We start from the raw sequence: 16,901 nt of genomic DNA, 5'->3' as shown, positions 1-16,901 counted from the left end.
AGGCGAACCATCCAGACTGTTATCGACGCAAAGTTCAAAAGCCAGCATCTGTGATGGTATGGGGGTGCATTAGTGCCCAAGGCATGGGTAACTTACACATCTGTGAAGGCACCATTAATGCTGAAAGGTACATACAGCTTTTGGAACAACATATGATGCCGTTTTTTTCATGGACGCCGCTGCTTATTCCAGCAAGACAATGCCAAGCCACATTCAGCACGTGTTACAACAGCGTGGCTTCGTTAAAAAAAAAGAGTGCGGGTACTTTCCTGGGCCGCCTGCAGTCCAGACCTGTCTCGCATCGAAAATATGTGGCGTATTATGAAGTGTAAAACACGACAGCGGAGACCCCGGACTGTTGAAGGACTGAAGCTCTACATAAAACAAGAATGGGAAAGAATTCCACTTTCAAAGCTTCAACAATTAGTTTCCTCAGTTCCCAAACGTTTATTGAGTGTTGTTAAAAGAAAAGGTGATGTAACACAGTGGTGAACATGCCCTTTCCCAACTACTTTGGCACGTGTTGCAGCCATGAAATTCTAAGTTAATTAATTATTTGCAACAAAAAAAAAAGTTTATGAGTTAGAACATCAAATATGTTGTCTTTGTAGCATATTCAACTGAATATGGGTTGAAAAGGATTTGCAAATCATTGTATTCTGTTTATATTTACATCTAACACAATTTCCCAACTCATATGGAAACGGGGTTTGTATGATATGTCCTGATAACACATTTCTAGGTCTAACGTGGATCACAATAATAGATTGGGCCCTGATAGCATCATGACAATACAAGAAACATATTAGGTATGATATTATCTGCCTGGGTCTAGAGTGCGTGGACCACCTGTGTGAGTGTTCTCGCCAGGTAGCAGAGATTAGGAGCAAAACATCAGATTAAAGACAGGATAGACAAGCAAACAAAAAGTAAATACAGACACTTAGATTAGTGATAGCTGTGTACTGACTTCGGTTAAGACCCTGAGCCTGTCAGACTGTGACATGTTTCTCAATAAAAATGAAAAAGGTCGTGTTAAGCATAGTAAGGTGCTCAGAAGTGGACAGTTTACAACGTATAACTACATCATTAATCTACATGCACAAACAAAATAAGTTCGGTTTTGACATGAAGTTGTCAGGCTTGTCCATGACAGTTCGGCTATGTTTTAGTTTTTTCCTTGTCTTTGTTTCCTCTGTGTGTGTAGTATTTCCTGTCAGCGCTCTTATTTTGTCAGTTTCCTGTGTTTCTCCCTGGGCGCCGGTTCCCCCTCAGATACGGCTGATTGGCACCTGGCCACACCTGGTGTCAATCAGCCCGCTCCTATTTTTACCTGCTTTGTCTTCCAGTCAGGGCTGCATTATTGTTGCCCCTCCTGTCGTGTCGTGTCTTGTCATTGCAGCGTAGCGGTAAGCTATATTTCGGTAGCTGTTTGTAGCTGACTGTCTTTTGTTCCCTGCTTTTGGTTTCGCGCAGTGGAACGGAGTGGCGCAGTGGGAGAGTGGCCGTGCGCTACCCGGGGGCCCCTAGTTCAATCCCCACCAAGTACCAACCTCGTCACGGCCGTTTTGTCCCGAGCAAGACACTTCACCCTTGCTCCTGATGGGTGCCGGTTAGCGCCTTGCATGGCAGCTCCCTCCATCAGTGTGTGAATGTGTGTGTGAATGGGTAAATGTGGAAGTAGTGTCAAAGCGCTTTGAGTACCTTGAAGGTAGAAAAACGCTATACAAGTACAACCCACATTTTCATACTACTAGTAACGACTTCTGTTTCCTGCTGGCTCCCATGCTAGCTCTTTTAGTTTGTTATCCGCCTCGTGCACGCTTTTTGTTAGTACCCTTTTGTTTGTTCTTATTCTCCTGCTAGCTTCCATGCTAGGCTCGTTATCTTCCAGCTCCCATGCTAGCTCTTTTAGTTTGTTATCCGCCTCGTGCGCGTTTTTTGTTAGTACCCTTTTTGTTTGTTCTTGTTCTAGTATTTTAATTAAATCATGTTTTCCCACACAATGCCTGCCGTCTTCTTTGCATCCTGGGGTTCGTCACAAACTAACTCTGACAGAAGTAGTTAGTGTCATAGCATATTTTCTTTATAGGATATAAATAAGAAGAAAAATTACCTCTGTGAAGGCCATCAACATGCAGAGCCAGGAGATGCACTGCAAAAACTGAAATCTAACTAAGATTAATATCTCAAATAAGGGTGATATTTGCCTATTTTCTTCTCACAAAGCAGATTTTATGTTAGAGTGTTTTACTTGTTTTAAGTGTTTAGGTCCTAAATGATCTCAGTAAGATACTACAGCTTGTTTCCGACATTTTATGACCTATTTTGAGTAAAATATGCTTGAAACTATTTTTGTCCAAGTGTCCAAAACACACCCAGCAATGGTGCACAGGAAGGCCGGGAAGAAGAGGGGGAAAAGGCGGCCAAAATGTTCAAAAGTCCCAATTGTGTCCAAAATACCTCCCCAGGATTCCAGTCCCACGAGTCCCGCCGCCGGCCACACAAGTCCTGGGATACAAAAAATGTCCAAAACGCACCCAGCAAAGTCCCACGGGAAGTAGGGGGGAAAAATGAGAAAAGTTGGCAAAAGTCCCCCAAAATTTTTAAAATACCTACCCAGGTTCGAGTCCCAACCGGGTTCGAGTTTGAGTTTGAGTGCACACTCGAACCCGGGTGGGACTTTTGAACATTTCCCCGACTTTTCTCACTTTTCTCCCCACCTTCCCGTGGGACTTTGCTGGGTGCGTTTTGGACATTTTGGGCGGAACTTGTGGGACTCGAACCTGTGTAGGTATTTTGAAAATTTTTGGGACTTTTGCTGACTTTTCCAACTTTCATCCCGTCTCCCTATGGGACTCGGCTGGGTGTGTCATGAACATTTAGGGCATCCCGGGACTTGCGCGGCCATACATAAGATTTTATGTTAGAGTGTTTTACTTGTTTTAAGTGTTTAGGTCCTAAATGATCTCAGTAAGATATTACAGCTTGTAGCTGAGATTTGATGACCTATATTGAGTAAAACATGCTTGAAACGAGAATATCAAATGTTGCAAAGCTGTGTCATCAACACTCACAAGTATAAAACTACTTTTTAAAGTAAGAATTTCTTATTTCAAGAATGTAAAACAAAATCATGACTTTGACACAATTGTTTCTCATATTAAAACAGATGACAGCCAAATAGACTTTGTCGTTTTATTTTCAATGAAACAATAGAAAATACGTACTCGTATACATACCGTAGTCCTTTTTTTTTCTTTTCTTCTTTGTCATGAAAAAGGGACGTTTTTGTCATGAAAAGGGGAGTTTTTTTGTGGTTGGTGCACTATTTGCAAGTGTATATTGTGTTTTTTATGTTGATTTAATAAAATAAAATACAATTTTTTTAAAAATATATATATATTTTTTTTTATTAAAAAAAATCTTCTGCGTCCCGGTGGTTGGGGACCACTGCTGTATATTATATACTGTATATATAATATGTTAATATTACATAAATTGTTACGTGTCGGGGGACGCAGTTTGCTGCAAGGTTCGTTCCCCCGGGAGGCAGATGGACCACTCCGGACAGGACGTGCAGGTAAGAACATGATTTATTCGTAGAAATCAAACAAGTGCCAAAGAGAGAAAACAAACCAGGGGGAAAAACGTGCCGATCAAACTCGAAGCTAAGGCTCACACTTAGCATAGGCTAGAAGACAAGGAATACTCCCGTAACTGTGGCATGAAGCAAACAAAGAAGCCAGGCTGACTGACCGGCAAAGGCAGGCTTAAATAATGCCTCTGATTAGTGCTGGGGGAAACAGGTGTGCGTCCCGAACACCAATCAGGGGCAGGTGAAAATAATGGGCAATCATGGTAACTAAAACAAACTCAAGGGTGCACAAACACAGGAACTAAGGGAGTCCAAAACTAACAGAAAATAACGAAACATGATCCGGGCCACGGATCATGGCATATATGTGTCACACTTGGACTATGACTTGGACTATGGGATAGTTTGTTTCTCCGATGCAAAGGGAAATTGGCACGAGCAAGACGTGAGTGTAAGTACATTTTGATTTATTACTACAAAAACAAACTACAAAAAGGCAAACAAATGGCGCGCACAATGGCGGAGAACAAACTTCCCATCCCTCCATCCATTTTCTACCGCTTATTCCCTTTGGGGTCGCGTGGGGCGCTGGTGCCTATCTCAGCTACAATCGGGCGGAAGGCGGGGTACACCCTGGACAAGTCGCCACCTCATCGCAGGACCAACACAGATAGACAGACAACATTCACACACTAGGGTCCATTTAGTGTTGCCAATCAACTTATCCCCAGGTGCATGTCTTTGGAAGTGGGAGGAAGCGGGAGTACCCGGAGGGAACCCACGCATTCACGGGGAGGACATGCAAACTCCACACAGAAAGATTCCGAGCCCGGGATTGAACCCTGACTACTCAGGACCTTCGTATTGTGAGGCAGATGCACTAACCCCTCTGCCACCGTGAAGCCCGGAGAACAAACTTGACTAATGAAAAACAAATGACTAACATAAAGGCTACAAACTATAAACATGAAACAAAAACACTTGCACTGTGGCATGAATAACAAAACTTACGTGACGTGGACAAAATGAACAGCATGGTCTTTGGCACGAAAGGAGTTGAGGAATGCGGGATGTGAAGTTGCAAGACTGACTACCAGGTAACTGTGGTTTAAATAATAACTATGATCGTTACAAACAGGTGTGAGGGGCTGAGGACAGGGGCGTGGCATGAGGGCCAGGTGAAAATGAATGAGTTGCTATGGAAACAAAGAAAACAAGGAAGTGCAGAAGCAAGAACTGAATGTCCAAAAAAACAAAACATAACATGACCAAAACAAAACATGTTATATTTTATATTGCTACCATGGTACATTTTAGTCCACTTTATACCTGCATTACCCTTTCCATCCTTACCCTTTCCATCCTTTGTAACTGAGCTACTGTGTGGAACAGTTTCCCTTGTGGATCAATGAAGTGTGTCTAAGTCTAAGTGTGTGTGTCTTAGTTCCGGCCCTTACCTTGCACTGACAGTGTCCACTGGTCTTGTTGCAGTCGGGGTCAAACCCTTTGTTGGCATCACAGTGACAAGGTCCACAGGTGGGAGAGCCCCACCACCCCCTTGGACACTGGTGGTCTATCCTAAATGAGGACACAGCAGGCTGGAGTCAGGTTGGAAGAAACAAACCTAATAAAACTGATATGAAATGTGTATTTTTTTTTTTCCTTCTTCGAAAGCCATTTTTCCTCTCATCTTCACATCTTAAAACTCATTCGTATAAGCTAGCCTTTAAATAAACCCACTTTTAGACCAGTTGATCTGCCGTCTCTTTTCTGCACTTCCCCCCTCTACTGTGTTGAGAGGTTATTAGGTGGAATCAGTTGGGGACGTCACTGCGATGCTGACTGGTCTTCACTCAAGATGACCTCCTGCTGGCCCCACTAAGGACTGGACTCTCACTATTATGTTAGATCCACTAAGGACTGGACTCTCATATTATGTTGGATCCACTATGGACTGGACTCTCACTATTATGTTAGATCCACTATGGACTAGACTCTCACTATTATGTTAGATCCACTATGGACTAGACTCTCATTATTATGTTAGATCCACTATGGACTGGAGTCCCACTATTATGTTAGATCAACTTAGGACTGGACTCTCACTATTATGTTAGATCTACTGTGGACTGGACTCTCACTATTACGTTAGATTCACTATGGACTGGAGGCTCAGACTATTAACTAGATCCACCATAGACTGGACTCTCACTATTGTGTTAGATCCACTATGGACTGGACTCTCACACTATTATGTTAGATCCACTACGGACTAGACTCTCACAATATTACAGTATGTTGGATCCTCTATGGACTGGACTCTCACTATTATGTTAGATCCACAATGGACTGGACTCTCACTATTATGTTAGATCCACTATGGACTGGACTCTCACTATTATGTTAGATCCACTATGGACTGGACTCTCACACTATTATGTTAGATCAACTATTGACTGGACTCTCACACAATTATGTTTGATCCTCTATGGACTGGACTCTCACACTATTATGTTAGATCCACTATGGACTGGACTCTCATTATTATGTTAGATCCACAATGGACTGGACTCTAACACTATTATGTTAGATCAACTATGGACTGGACTCTCACTATTATGTTAGATCCACTATGGACTGGACTCTCACTATTATGTTAGATCCACAATGGACTGGACTCTAACACTATTATGTTAGATCAACTATGGACTGGACTCTCTCCATTATGTTAGATCCTCTATGGACTGGACTCTCACTATTATGTTAGATCCACTATGGACTGGACTTTCACACTCTTATGTTAGATCCACTATGGACTGGACTCTCACATTGTTATGTTAGATCCACTATGGACTGGACTCTCACATTGTTATGTTAGATCCACTATGGACTGGACTCTCACATTGTTATGTTAGATCCACAATGGACTGGACTCTCACACTATTATGTTAGATCCACTATGGACTGGACTCTCACATTGTTATGTTAGATCCACTATGGACTGGACTCTCACTATTATGTTAGATCCTCTATAGACTGGACTCTCACACTATTATGTTAGATCCACTATAGACTGGACTCTCACACTATTATGTTAGATCCACTATGGACTGGACTCTCACTATTATGTTAGATCCACTATGGACTGGACTTTCACAATATTATGTTAGACCCACTCAACGTCCATTGCACCGGTCTCCCACATCTGCGGTCCTCTCCAAGGTTTCTCATTGTCATCCCACTGGGTTGACTTTTTCCTTGCACTGATGTGGGATCTAAATACTTGTGATTTAGGGCTATATAAATAAACATTGATTGATTGATAGTAATAAGAAAAGGGTAAGGCGTGCACGCTCACACACACACACACACACACACACACACACACACACACACACACACACACACACACACACACACACACACACACACACACACACACCTGTGTTGGCAGTACTGTCCATAGTGGTTGTCCCCACAGTCACAGGTGTATCCATGCGACGAGGTGGGCTTCCTGTGGCACTGCGCCTCATTGTCACACGGGTTCAGATGGCAAGCATCCGTGCAGCCTTTCCCATAGAAACCTGCCAGACAGCGAGAAAGAGAGAAATACAAACTTGTTTGTGTAGACCTCATTTTCTTTGTCAAACACATGACGGAAGGAAGAGTTATTGCTGCCTGTCTACACGCACAGTGTGTGTATATATATATATATATATATATATATATATATATACACACACACCAGTGCTGGGACTTCCACTTGAACCACAGCTATATTATTTATGCATAAGACGCGGGAGACGGATGTCGCCGCTGTTTTGCAGAGATGTTCTTAATGAATATTTTGGTAGCATTGAGCATTTTGTAAACAGACAGAAGAAGGTCAATATTCTAGCAGATATGTTGTGTTTCAAATAAGACCAATTTAGTCACAGCGCAGATTGAAAACAGTCCAATCTATATTCCTGCCACCTGTGTATTAATAGCGACTTTGAAACTTTAAAAATACATCAAAGAATATATACATAGTACATTTGTGTCACGCCAATGGGATCTGGTTTTGTTTTTGTCATGTTCGGTTTTGTTTTTTGGACATTGTTTCCTGCTTTTGCACTCCCTTGTTTGCTTTGTTTCCATGCCAACCCATTAGTTTTCACCTGTCCTCATGTCATGCACCTGTTTTTCCAATCCAATCCAATCCACTTTATTTATATAGCACATTTAAACAACAATAACGTTTCCAAAGTGTTAAAAACAATATTAAAAAAAAAAATCTATATTATGCTTCACCAATGACTGAATAAAAACAAAAAATAAATAAATATGAAACCAATAATATAAACAATATAAAAACAAATATGATTAAAAACTGTTTTAAAGGGTAAAATCAATTAAAACAGTAAAATAGAAATCAAAGTGTATAAAAAACACAGAGGACAACGGAGGACAGATGACCACACAACTCACGTAGTGTTAAAAGCCATCCATCCATCCATCCATCCATCATCTTCCGCTTATCCGAGGTCGGGTCGCGGGGGCAGCAGCCTAAGCAGGGAAGCCCAGACTTCCCTCTCCCCAGCCACTTCGTCTAGCTCTTCCCGGGGGATCCCGAGGCGTTCCCAGGCCAGCCGGGAGACATAGTCTTCCCAACGTGTCCTGGGTCTTCCCCGTGGCTTCCTACCGGCTGGACGTGCTCTAAACACCTCCCTAGGGAGGCGTTCGGGTGGCATCCTGACCAGATGCCCGAACCACCTCATCTGGCTCCTCTCCATGTGGAGGAGCAGCGGCTTTACTTTGAGTTCCTCCCGGATGGCAGAGCTTCTCACCCTATCTCTAAGGGAGAGGAAACTCATTTGGGCCGCTTGTACCCGTGATCTTATCCTTTCGGTCATGACCCAAAGCTCATGACCATAGGTGAGGATGGGAACGTAGATCGACCGGTAAATTGAGAGCATTGCCTTCCGGCTCAGCTCCTTCTTCACCACAACGGATCGATACAACGCCCGCATTACTGAAGACGCCGCACCGATCCGCCTGTCGATCTCACAATCCACTCTTCCCTCACTCGTGAACAAGACTCCTAGGTACTTGAACTCCTCCACTTGGGGCAAGGTCTCCTCCCCTTGTTTTCTGTTAAAAGCCAAAGAATAAAAGTGGGTCTTAAGACAAGACTTAAAACACTCCACTGTGGAAGCAGTTTGAACATGGAGGGGCAGAGAGTGTTCCAGAGCTTAGGGCCGACCACAGAGAAGGCCCTGTCTCCCCTGGTCTTAAGTCTGGTCTTGGGCACCACGAGCTGGAACTGGCTCTCGGACCTTAGAGCGCGCGCAGGAATGTTTTTAATCACCATAGTATTATTTAAGCCACAGCTACCAGGTAGTCAGCCTGTTTTACGACCTTTTCTTTGAACTGTTTACGACCTTTTCTTTGAACTGTTCTGTAACCAAAGGCGATGGCTGTTTATGACCCCCGTGCCTTAGAAACAGCTGTTGCCATGTAATCAGGGAAAGACCAAATAAAAGAGAAGGCGTACAATCTTTCGCCAGAGCGTGGTGAGACTTGTGCAGTGTCCAGGCGTCTCTCCTCAATTGAGCCAAATTTAATTCTGTCTCAAATTGTTTGCTTCTTGTCTTGTTTAATAGTTGTCATCAGTGTTTGAACCTGACATACCCAGTCACAACATAGGTCTGTTTATGACCCCCGTTCCTTAGAAACAGCTGTTGCCATGTAATCAGGGAAAGACCAAATAAAAGAGAAGGCGTACAATCTTTCGCCAGAGCGTGGTGAGACTTGTGCAGTGTCCAGGCGTCTCTCCTCAATTGAGCCGAATTTAATTCTGTCTCAAATTGTTTGCTTCTTGTCTTGTTTAATAGTTGTCATCAGTGTTTGAACCTGACACACCCAGTCACAACATAGGTCTGTTTATGACCCCCGTTCCTTAGAAACAGCTGTTGCCATGTAATCAGGGAAAGACCAAATAAAAGAGAAGGCGTACAATCTTTCGCCAGAGCGTGGTGAGACTTGTGCAGTGTCCAGGCATCTCTCCTCAATTGAGCCAAATTGAATTCTGTCTCGAATTAATTGTTTGCTTCTTGTCTTGTTTAATAGTTGTCATCAGTGTTTGAACCTGACACGCCCAGTCACAACATAGGTAAACACGCACATAGTCCGATCAATTCAAAACCTGCACTTCAATGTTATTATGAACCAATTAGAGGAAAATAATACTTTGTCTTATTTGTTTGTGTGTTTCCTTATGGCCTGAAGCATAGGGGGAAGGAGCTCCTTCCAATTCTGCCTGAGAGCTTTATTAAATGCCCAAATAAGTACTTCCACCTCCCGATAACATCACGCCACAGCCATATTGCAAAACCCCGCGAATAGAGGCATCCAAAACTGCCAAAACGCATGAGCCTCATGATTTAACGGCTTGGCATTGGTTACACAAGTATCCAACAATGCAACAACATTTAGAAGTCGGAAAAGACGAACCTCATACTAAAGTGTACACATCAGACTATTTGCAGTAGGTTTTCAAGCTTTTTAATTTGCTGGAATCCAGACAACAATCTATCACCAAAGCACCACTCTCCGTTTGGGTGTTTGTTTTCTTTTACTTGTTTATTTGACAGGCACATTGCGCAATATTAAATAACCCAGAAATAGGTGCAAGTTTGTTTTTCTTTGTTGTCCCGAAGGAAAGTCAAAGTGACAGCAGATTACAAATACATTCAGTAATATATACATATATATATATCTTGTGATGATTATATTCTAACAATGTCAGCATTTCGGTTCTCTATCATTTTCTACTACTGCTGCTGCTGCTTTCTGTGAGGCCAACACACACATTCAATCATCCACAATCAGTCCTATACATCTCCGCTCGTTCACCATGGCAACTGATGGAGTGCCGTGACAACCGCCTTGAGTGTGTTCACACACTTTTATTGACACTGGCCTTGTTGTAACAATATAAGAAAGGAAAGCTGGAAACACTCACACACACACAAACACACATACAGGTTATCATTTGTAATGGGGACCGATATGTTGTTCAGGACTTGTGGGGACCACCCTTTCTACAGGTTGTGGAGGCATTAAAAAAATGAGGTCAAATGTCCACTGCCCAGTTAGCTCATACACGTCTTTAAATCTCTGGATTGATGAAGTAATGTGCTGATCATACTTACTGGGGACCCTGGGGAAAAAGAGTTAATAAGGTTCAATGGGACCAAATTTAAATAATTTTGCATAATTCACACAAATTTGTACGTGACTACTGAGAACCATTTAAAAAAAAGTTCAAATTAAATTAAATTTACGGTTTCCCTTTAGGAGACCTGTTTTTTGTGTCCCCATACCGTCAGAGGTCCCCTAAAGGTGACTGTGTAAACAGAGCGATGTCCCCATTAAGCCAGTACACACACACACACACACACACACACACACACACACACACACACACACACACACACACACACACACACACACACACACACAGGTTATTTGGAATGGGGACCAATATGTTGATCATGACTTGTGGTGGCATTAAAAAAATGAGGTCAGATGTCCGCTGCCCAGTTAGCTCATACACGTCTTTAAATCTCTGGATTGATGAAGTAATGTGCTGATCATACTTACTGGGGACCCAGGGGAAAAAGAGTTAAACACTCACACACACACACACACACATACACACACTGGTTATCATTTGGAATGGGGACAATATGTTGATCATAACTTGTGGGGACCTCCCTTTCTACAGTGGTTATCATTTGGAATGGGAACCAAGTTGTTGTTCAGGACTTGTGGGGACCACCCTTTCTACAGTTTGTGGAGGCATAAAAAAAAATGGGGTCAAATGTCCACTGCCCAGTTAGCTCATACACGTCTTTAAATCTCTGGATTGATGAAGTAATGTGCTGATCATACTTACTGGGGACCCTGGGGAAAAAGAGTTAATAAGGTTCATGGGGACCAAATTTAAATAATTTTGCATAATTCACACAAATTTGTACGTGACTACTGAGAACCATTTAAAAAAAAAGTTCAAATTAAATTAAATTTACGGTTTCCCTTTAGGGGACCTGTTTTTTGTGTCCCCATACCGTCAGAGGTCTCCTAAAGGTGACTGTGTAAACAGAACGATGTCCTCATTAAGTAAGCATTGCCAGAACACACACACGCACACACGCACACACACACACACACACACACACACACACACACACACGTTATCATTTGGAATGGGGACAAATATGTTGATCATAACTTGTGGGGACCTCCCTTTGTACAGTGGTTATCATTTGGAATGGGAACCAAGTTGTTGTTCAGGACTTGTGGGGACCACCCTTTCCATTGGTTGTGGATGCATTAAAAAAAATGAGGTAAAATGTCCACTGCCCAGTTAGCTCATACACGTCTTTAAATCTCTGGATTGATGAAGTAATGTGCTGATCATACTTACTGGGGACCCTGGGGAAAAAGAGTTAATAAGGTTCATGGGGACCAAATTTAAATAATTTTGCATAATTCACACAAATTTGTACATGACTACAGAGGACCATTTAAAAAAAAAAAAAAGTTCAAATTAAATTAAATTAAAGGTTTCCCTTTAGGGGACCTGTTTTTTGTCCCCATACCGTCAGAGGTCTCCTAAAAGTGTGTAAACAGAGCAATGTCCCCATTAAGTAAGCATTGCCAGAACACACACACACACACACACACACACGCACACACACACACATACTGGTTATCATTTGGAATGGGGACCAATGTTGATCAGGACTTGTGGGGACCACCCTTTTTACAGTTTGTGGAGGCATTAAAAAAAATGAGGTAAAATGTCCACTGCCCAGTTAGCTCATACACGTCTTTAAATCTCTGGATTGATGAAGTAATGTGCTGATCATACTTACTGGGGACCCTGGGGGGAAAAAGAGTTAATAAGGTTCAATGGGACCAAATTTAAATAATTTTGCATAATTCACACAAATTTGTACGTGACTACTAAGAACCATTAAAAAGAAAGGTTAAAAATAAATTAAATTTACGGTTTCCCTTTAGGGGACCTGTTTTTTTGGTCCCCATACCGTCAGAGGTCCCCTAAAGGTGACTGTGTAAACAGAACGATGTCCTCATTAAGTAAGCATTGCCAGAACTCACACACGCACGCACACACACACACACACACACACACACACACTGGTTATCATTTGGAATGGGGACCAATATGTTGTTCAGGACTTGTGGGGACCACCCTTTTTACAAGTGGTGGAGGCACTAAAAAAATGAGGTCAGATGGCCACTGCCTAGTTAGTTCATACACGTCTTTAAATCTCTGGATTGATGAAGTAATGTGCTGATCATACTTACTGGGGACCCTGGGGAAAAAGAGTTAATAAGGTTCATGGGGACCAAATTTAAATCATTTTCATAATTCACACAAATTTGTACGTGACTACAGAGGACCATTTAAAAAAAAAAAAGTTCAAATTAAATTAAATTAAAGGTTTCCCTTTAGGGAACCTGTTTTTTGTCCCCATACCGTCAGAGGTCTCCTAAAGGTGACTGTGTAAACAGAGCGATGTCCCCATTAAGTCAGCATTGCCAGGTCACACACACACACACACACACAAACACACACACACACTGGTTATCATTTGGAATGGGGACCAATATGTTGTTCAGGACTTGTGGGGACCACCCTTTCTACAGGTTGTGGAGGCATTAAAAAAAATGAGGTAAAATGTCCACTGCCCAGTTAGCTCATACACGTCTTTAAATCTCTGGATTGATGAAGTAATGTGCTGATCAGTCTTACTGGGGACCCTGGGGAAAAAGAGTTAATATGGTTCATGGGGACCAAATTTGAATAATTTTGCATAATTCACACAAATTTGTACGTGACTACAAAGAACCATTAAAAAGAAAGGTTAAAAATAAATTAAATTTACGGTTTCCCTTTAGGGGACCTGTTTTTTTTGTCCCCATACCGTCAGAAGTCCCCTAAAGGTGACTGTGTAAACAGAACGATGTCCTCATTAAGTAAGCATTGCCAGAACTCACGCACGCACGCACGCACACACACACACACACACACACACACACACACACACACACACACACACACACACACACACACACTGGTTATCATGTGGAATGGGGACCAATATGTTGATCAGGACTTGTGGGGACCAACCTTTTTACAGGTGGTGGGGGCATTAAAAAAATTAGGTCAGATGGCCACTGCCCAGTTAGCTCATGCTCGTCTTTAAATCTCTGGACTGATGAAGTAATGTGCTGATCGTACTTACTGGGGACCCTGGGGAAAAAGAGTTAATAAGGTTCAATGGGACCAAATTTAAATAATTTTGCATAATTCACACAAATTTGTACGTGACTACTGAGGACCATTTTTTTTAAAAAAAAAGTTCAAATTAAATTAAATTAAAGGTTTCCCTTTAGGAGACCTGTTTTTTGTCCCCATACCGTCAGAGGTCTCCTAAAGGTGACTGTGTAAACAGAGCGAGGTCCCCATTAAGTAAGCATTGCCAGAACACACGCACACAAACACACACACACACACACACACACACACACACACACACACACACACACACACACACACACACACACACACACACACACACACACACACACTGGTTATCATTTGGAATGGGGACCAATATGTTGTTCAGGACTTGTGGGGACCAACCTTTTTACAGGTGGTGGAGGCATTAAAAAAATTAGGTCAGATGGCCACTGCCCAGTTAGCTCATACACGTCTTTAAATCTCTGGATTGATGAAGTAATGTGCTGATCATACTTACTGGGGACCCTGGGGAAAAAGAGTTGATAAGGTTCAATGGGACCAAATTTAAATAATTTTGCATAATTCACACAAATTTGTACGTGACTACTAAGAACCATTAAAAAGAAAAGTTCAAAATAAATTAAATTTACGGTTTCCCTTTAGGGGACCTGTTTTTTTTGTCCCCATACCGTCAGAGGTCCCCTAAAGGTGACTGTGTAAACAGAACGATGTCCTCATTAAGTAAGCATTGCCAGAACTCACACACGCACGCACGCACACACACACACACACACACACACACTGGTTATCATTTGGAATGGGGACCAATATGTTGTTCAGGACTTGTGGGGACCACCCTTTTTACAAGTGGTGGAGGCACTAAAAAAATGAGGTCAGATGGCCACTGCCCAGTTAGCTCATACACGTCTTTAAATCTCTGGATTGATGAAGTAATGTGCTGATCGTACTTACTGGGGACCCTGGGGAAAAAGAGTTAATAAGGTTCATGGGGACCAAATTTAAATCATTTTCATAATTCACACAAATTTGTACATGACTACTGAGAACCATTTAAAAAAAAGTTCAAATTAAATTAAATTTACGGTTTCTCTTAAGGGGACCTGTTTTTTGTGTCCCCATACCGTCAGAGGTCTCCTAAAAGTGACTGTGTAAACAGAGCGATGTCCCCATTAAGCCAGAACACACACACACACACACACACACACACACACACACTGGTTATCATTTGGAATGGGGACAAATATGTTGATCATAACTTGTGGGGACCTCCCTTTCTACAGTGGTTATCATTTGGAATGGGAACCAAGTTGTTGTTCAGGACTTGTGGGGACCAGCCTTTCTACAGGTTGTGGAGGCATTAAAAAAATGAGGTAAAATGTCCACTGCCCAGTTAGCTCATCCACGTCTTTAAATCTCTGGATTGATGAAGTAATGTGCTGATCGTACTTACTGGGGACCCTGGGGGAAAAAGAGTTAATAAGGTTCATGGGGACCAAATTTAAAGAATTTCGCATATTTCACACAAATTTGTACGTGACTACTGAGGACCATTTAAAAAAAAAGTTCAAATTAAATTAGATTAAATTAAATTAAAGGTTTTCCTTTAGGGGAGCTGTTTTTTTTTGTCCCCATACCGTCAGAGGTCTCCTAAAAGTGACTGTGTAAACAGAGCGATGTCCCCATTAAGTAAGCATTGCCAGAACACACACACACACACACACACACACTGGTTATCATTTGGAATGGGGACAAATATGTTGATCATAACTTGTGGGGACCTCCCTTTCTACACTGGTTATCATTTGGAATGGGAACCAAGTTGTTGTTCAGGACTTGTGGGGACCACCCTTTCCATTGGTTGTGGAGGCATTAAAAACAATGAGGTCAAATGGCCACTGCCCAGTTAGCTCATACACGTCTTTAAATCTCTGAATTGATGAAGTAATGTGCTGATCATACTTACTGGAGACCCTGGGGAAAAAGAGTTAATAAGGTTCAATGGGACCAAATTTAAATAATTTTGCATAATTCACACAAATTTGTACGTGACCACTAAGAACCATTAAAGAAAAAAGTTCAAATTAAATTAAATTAAAGGTTTCCCTTTAGGGGACCTGTTTTTTGTCCCCATACCGTCAGAGGTCTCCTAAAGGTGACTGTGTAAACAGAGCGATGTCCCCATTAAGTAAGCATTGCCAGAACACAAACACACACACACACACACACACACACACACACTGGTTATCATTTGGAATGGGGACCAATATGTTGTTCAGGACTTGTGGGGACCTCCCTTTTTACAGGTTGTGGAGGCATTAAAAAAATGAGGTCAAATGTCCACTGCCCAGTTAGCTCATACACGTCTTTAAATCTCTGGATTGATGAAGTAATGTGCTGATCGTACTTACTGGGGACCCTGGGGAAAAGAGTTGATAAGGTTCAATGGGACCAAATTTAAATAATTTTGCATAATTCACACAAATTTGTACGTGACTACTAAGAACCATTAAAAAGAAAAGTTCAAAATAAATTAAATTTACGGTTTCCCTTTAGGGGACCTGTTTTTTTTGTCCCCATACCGTCAGAGGTCCCCTAAAGGTGACTGTGTAAACAGAGCCATGTCCTCATTAAGGAAGCATTGCCAGAACACACACACACACACGCACACACACACACACACACACACACACACACACTGGTTATCATTTGGAATGGGGACAAATATGTTGATCATAACTTGTGGGGACCTCCCTTTCTACAGTGGTTATCATTTGGAATGGGAACCAAGTTGTTGTTCAGGACTTGTGGGGACCACCCTTTCTACAGGTTGTGGAGGCATTAAAAACAATGAGGTCAAATGTCCACTGCCCAGTTAGCTCGTACACGTCTTTAAATCTCTGGATTGATTAAGTAATGTGCTGATCATACTTACTGGGGACCCTGGGGAAAAATAATAAGGTT

At 42.1% G+C, this 16,901-nt stretch overlaps 1 protein-coding gene across 1 annotated transcript in view; it reads right to left on the bottom strand.

Annotated features, from left to right (window-relative positions):
- The window catches only part of celsr3 (cadherin, EGF LAG seven-pass G-type receptor 3), a 245,899-nt gene that overhangs the window by 101,217 nt on the left and 127,781 nt on the right, over window positions 1-16,901 (bottom strand). Inside the window, 2 exon segments of the mRNA XM_061904867.1 lie at window positions 5,056-5,176; window positions 7,041-7,182. Of these exon segments, the coding sequence (XP_061760851.1) occupies window positions 5,056-5,176; window positions 7,041-7,182 (263 nt within the window).

The sequence above is a fragment of the Nerophis ophidion genome, linkage group LG06, assembly GCF_033978795.1.
Source record: "Nerophis ophidion isolate RoL-2023_Sa linkage group LG06, RoL_Noph_v1.0, whole genome shotgun sequence".
Classification (NCBI taxonomy): Eukaryota; Metazoa; Chordata; class Actinopteri; order Syngnathiformes; family Syngnathidae; genus Nerophis; species Nerophis ophidion.
This window is presented reverse-complemented; position numbering and strand designations above follow the sequence as displayed.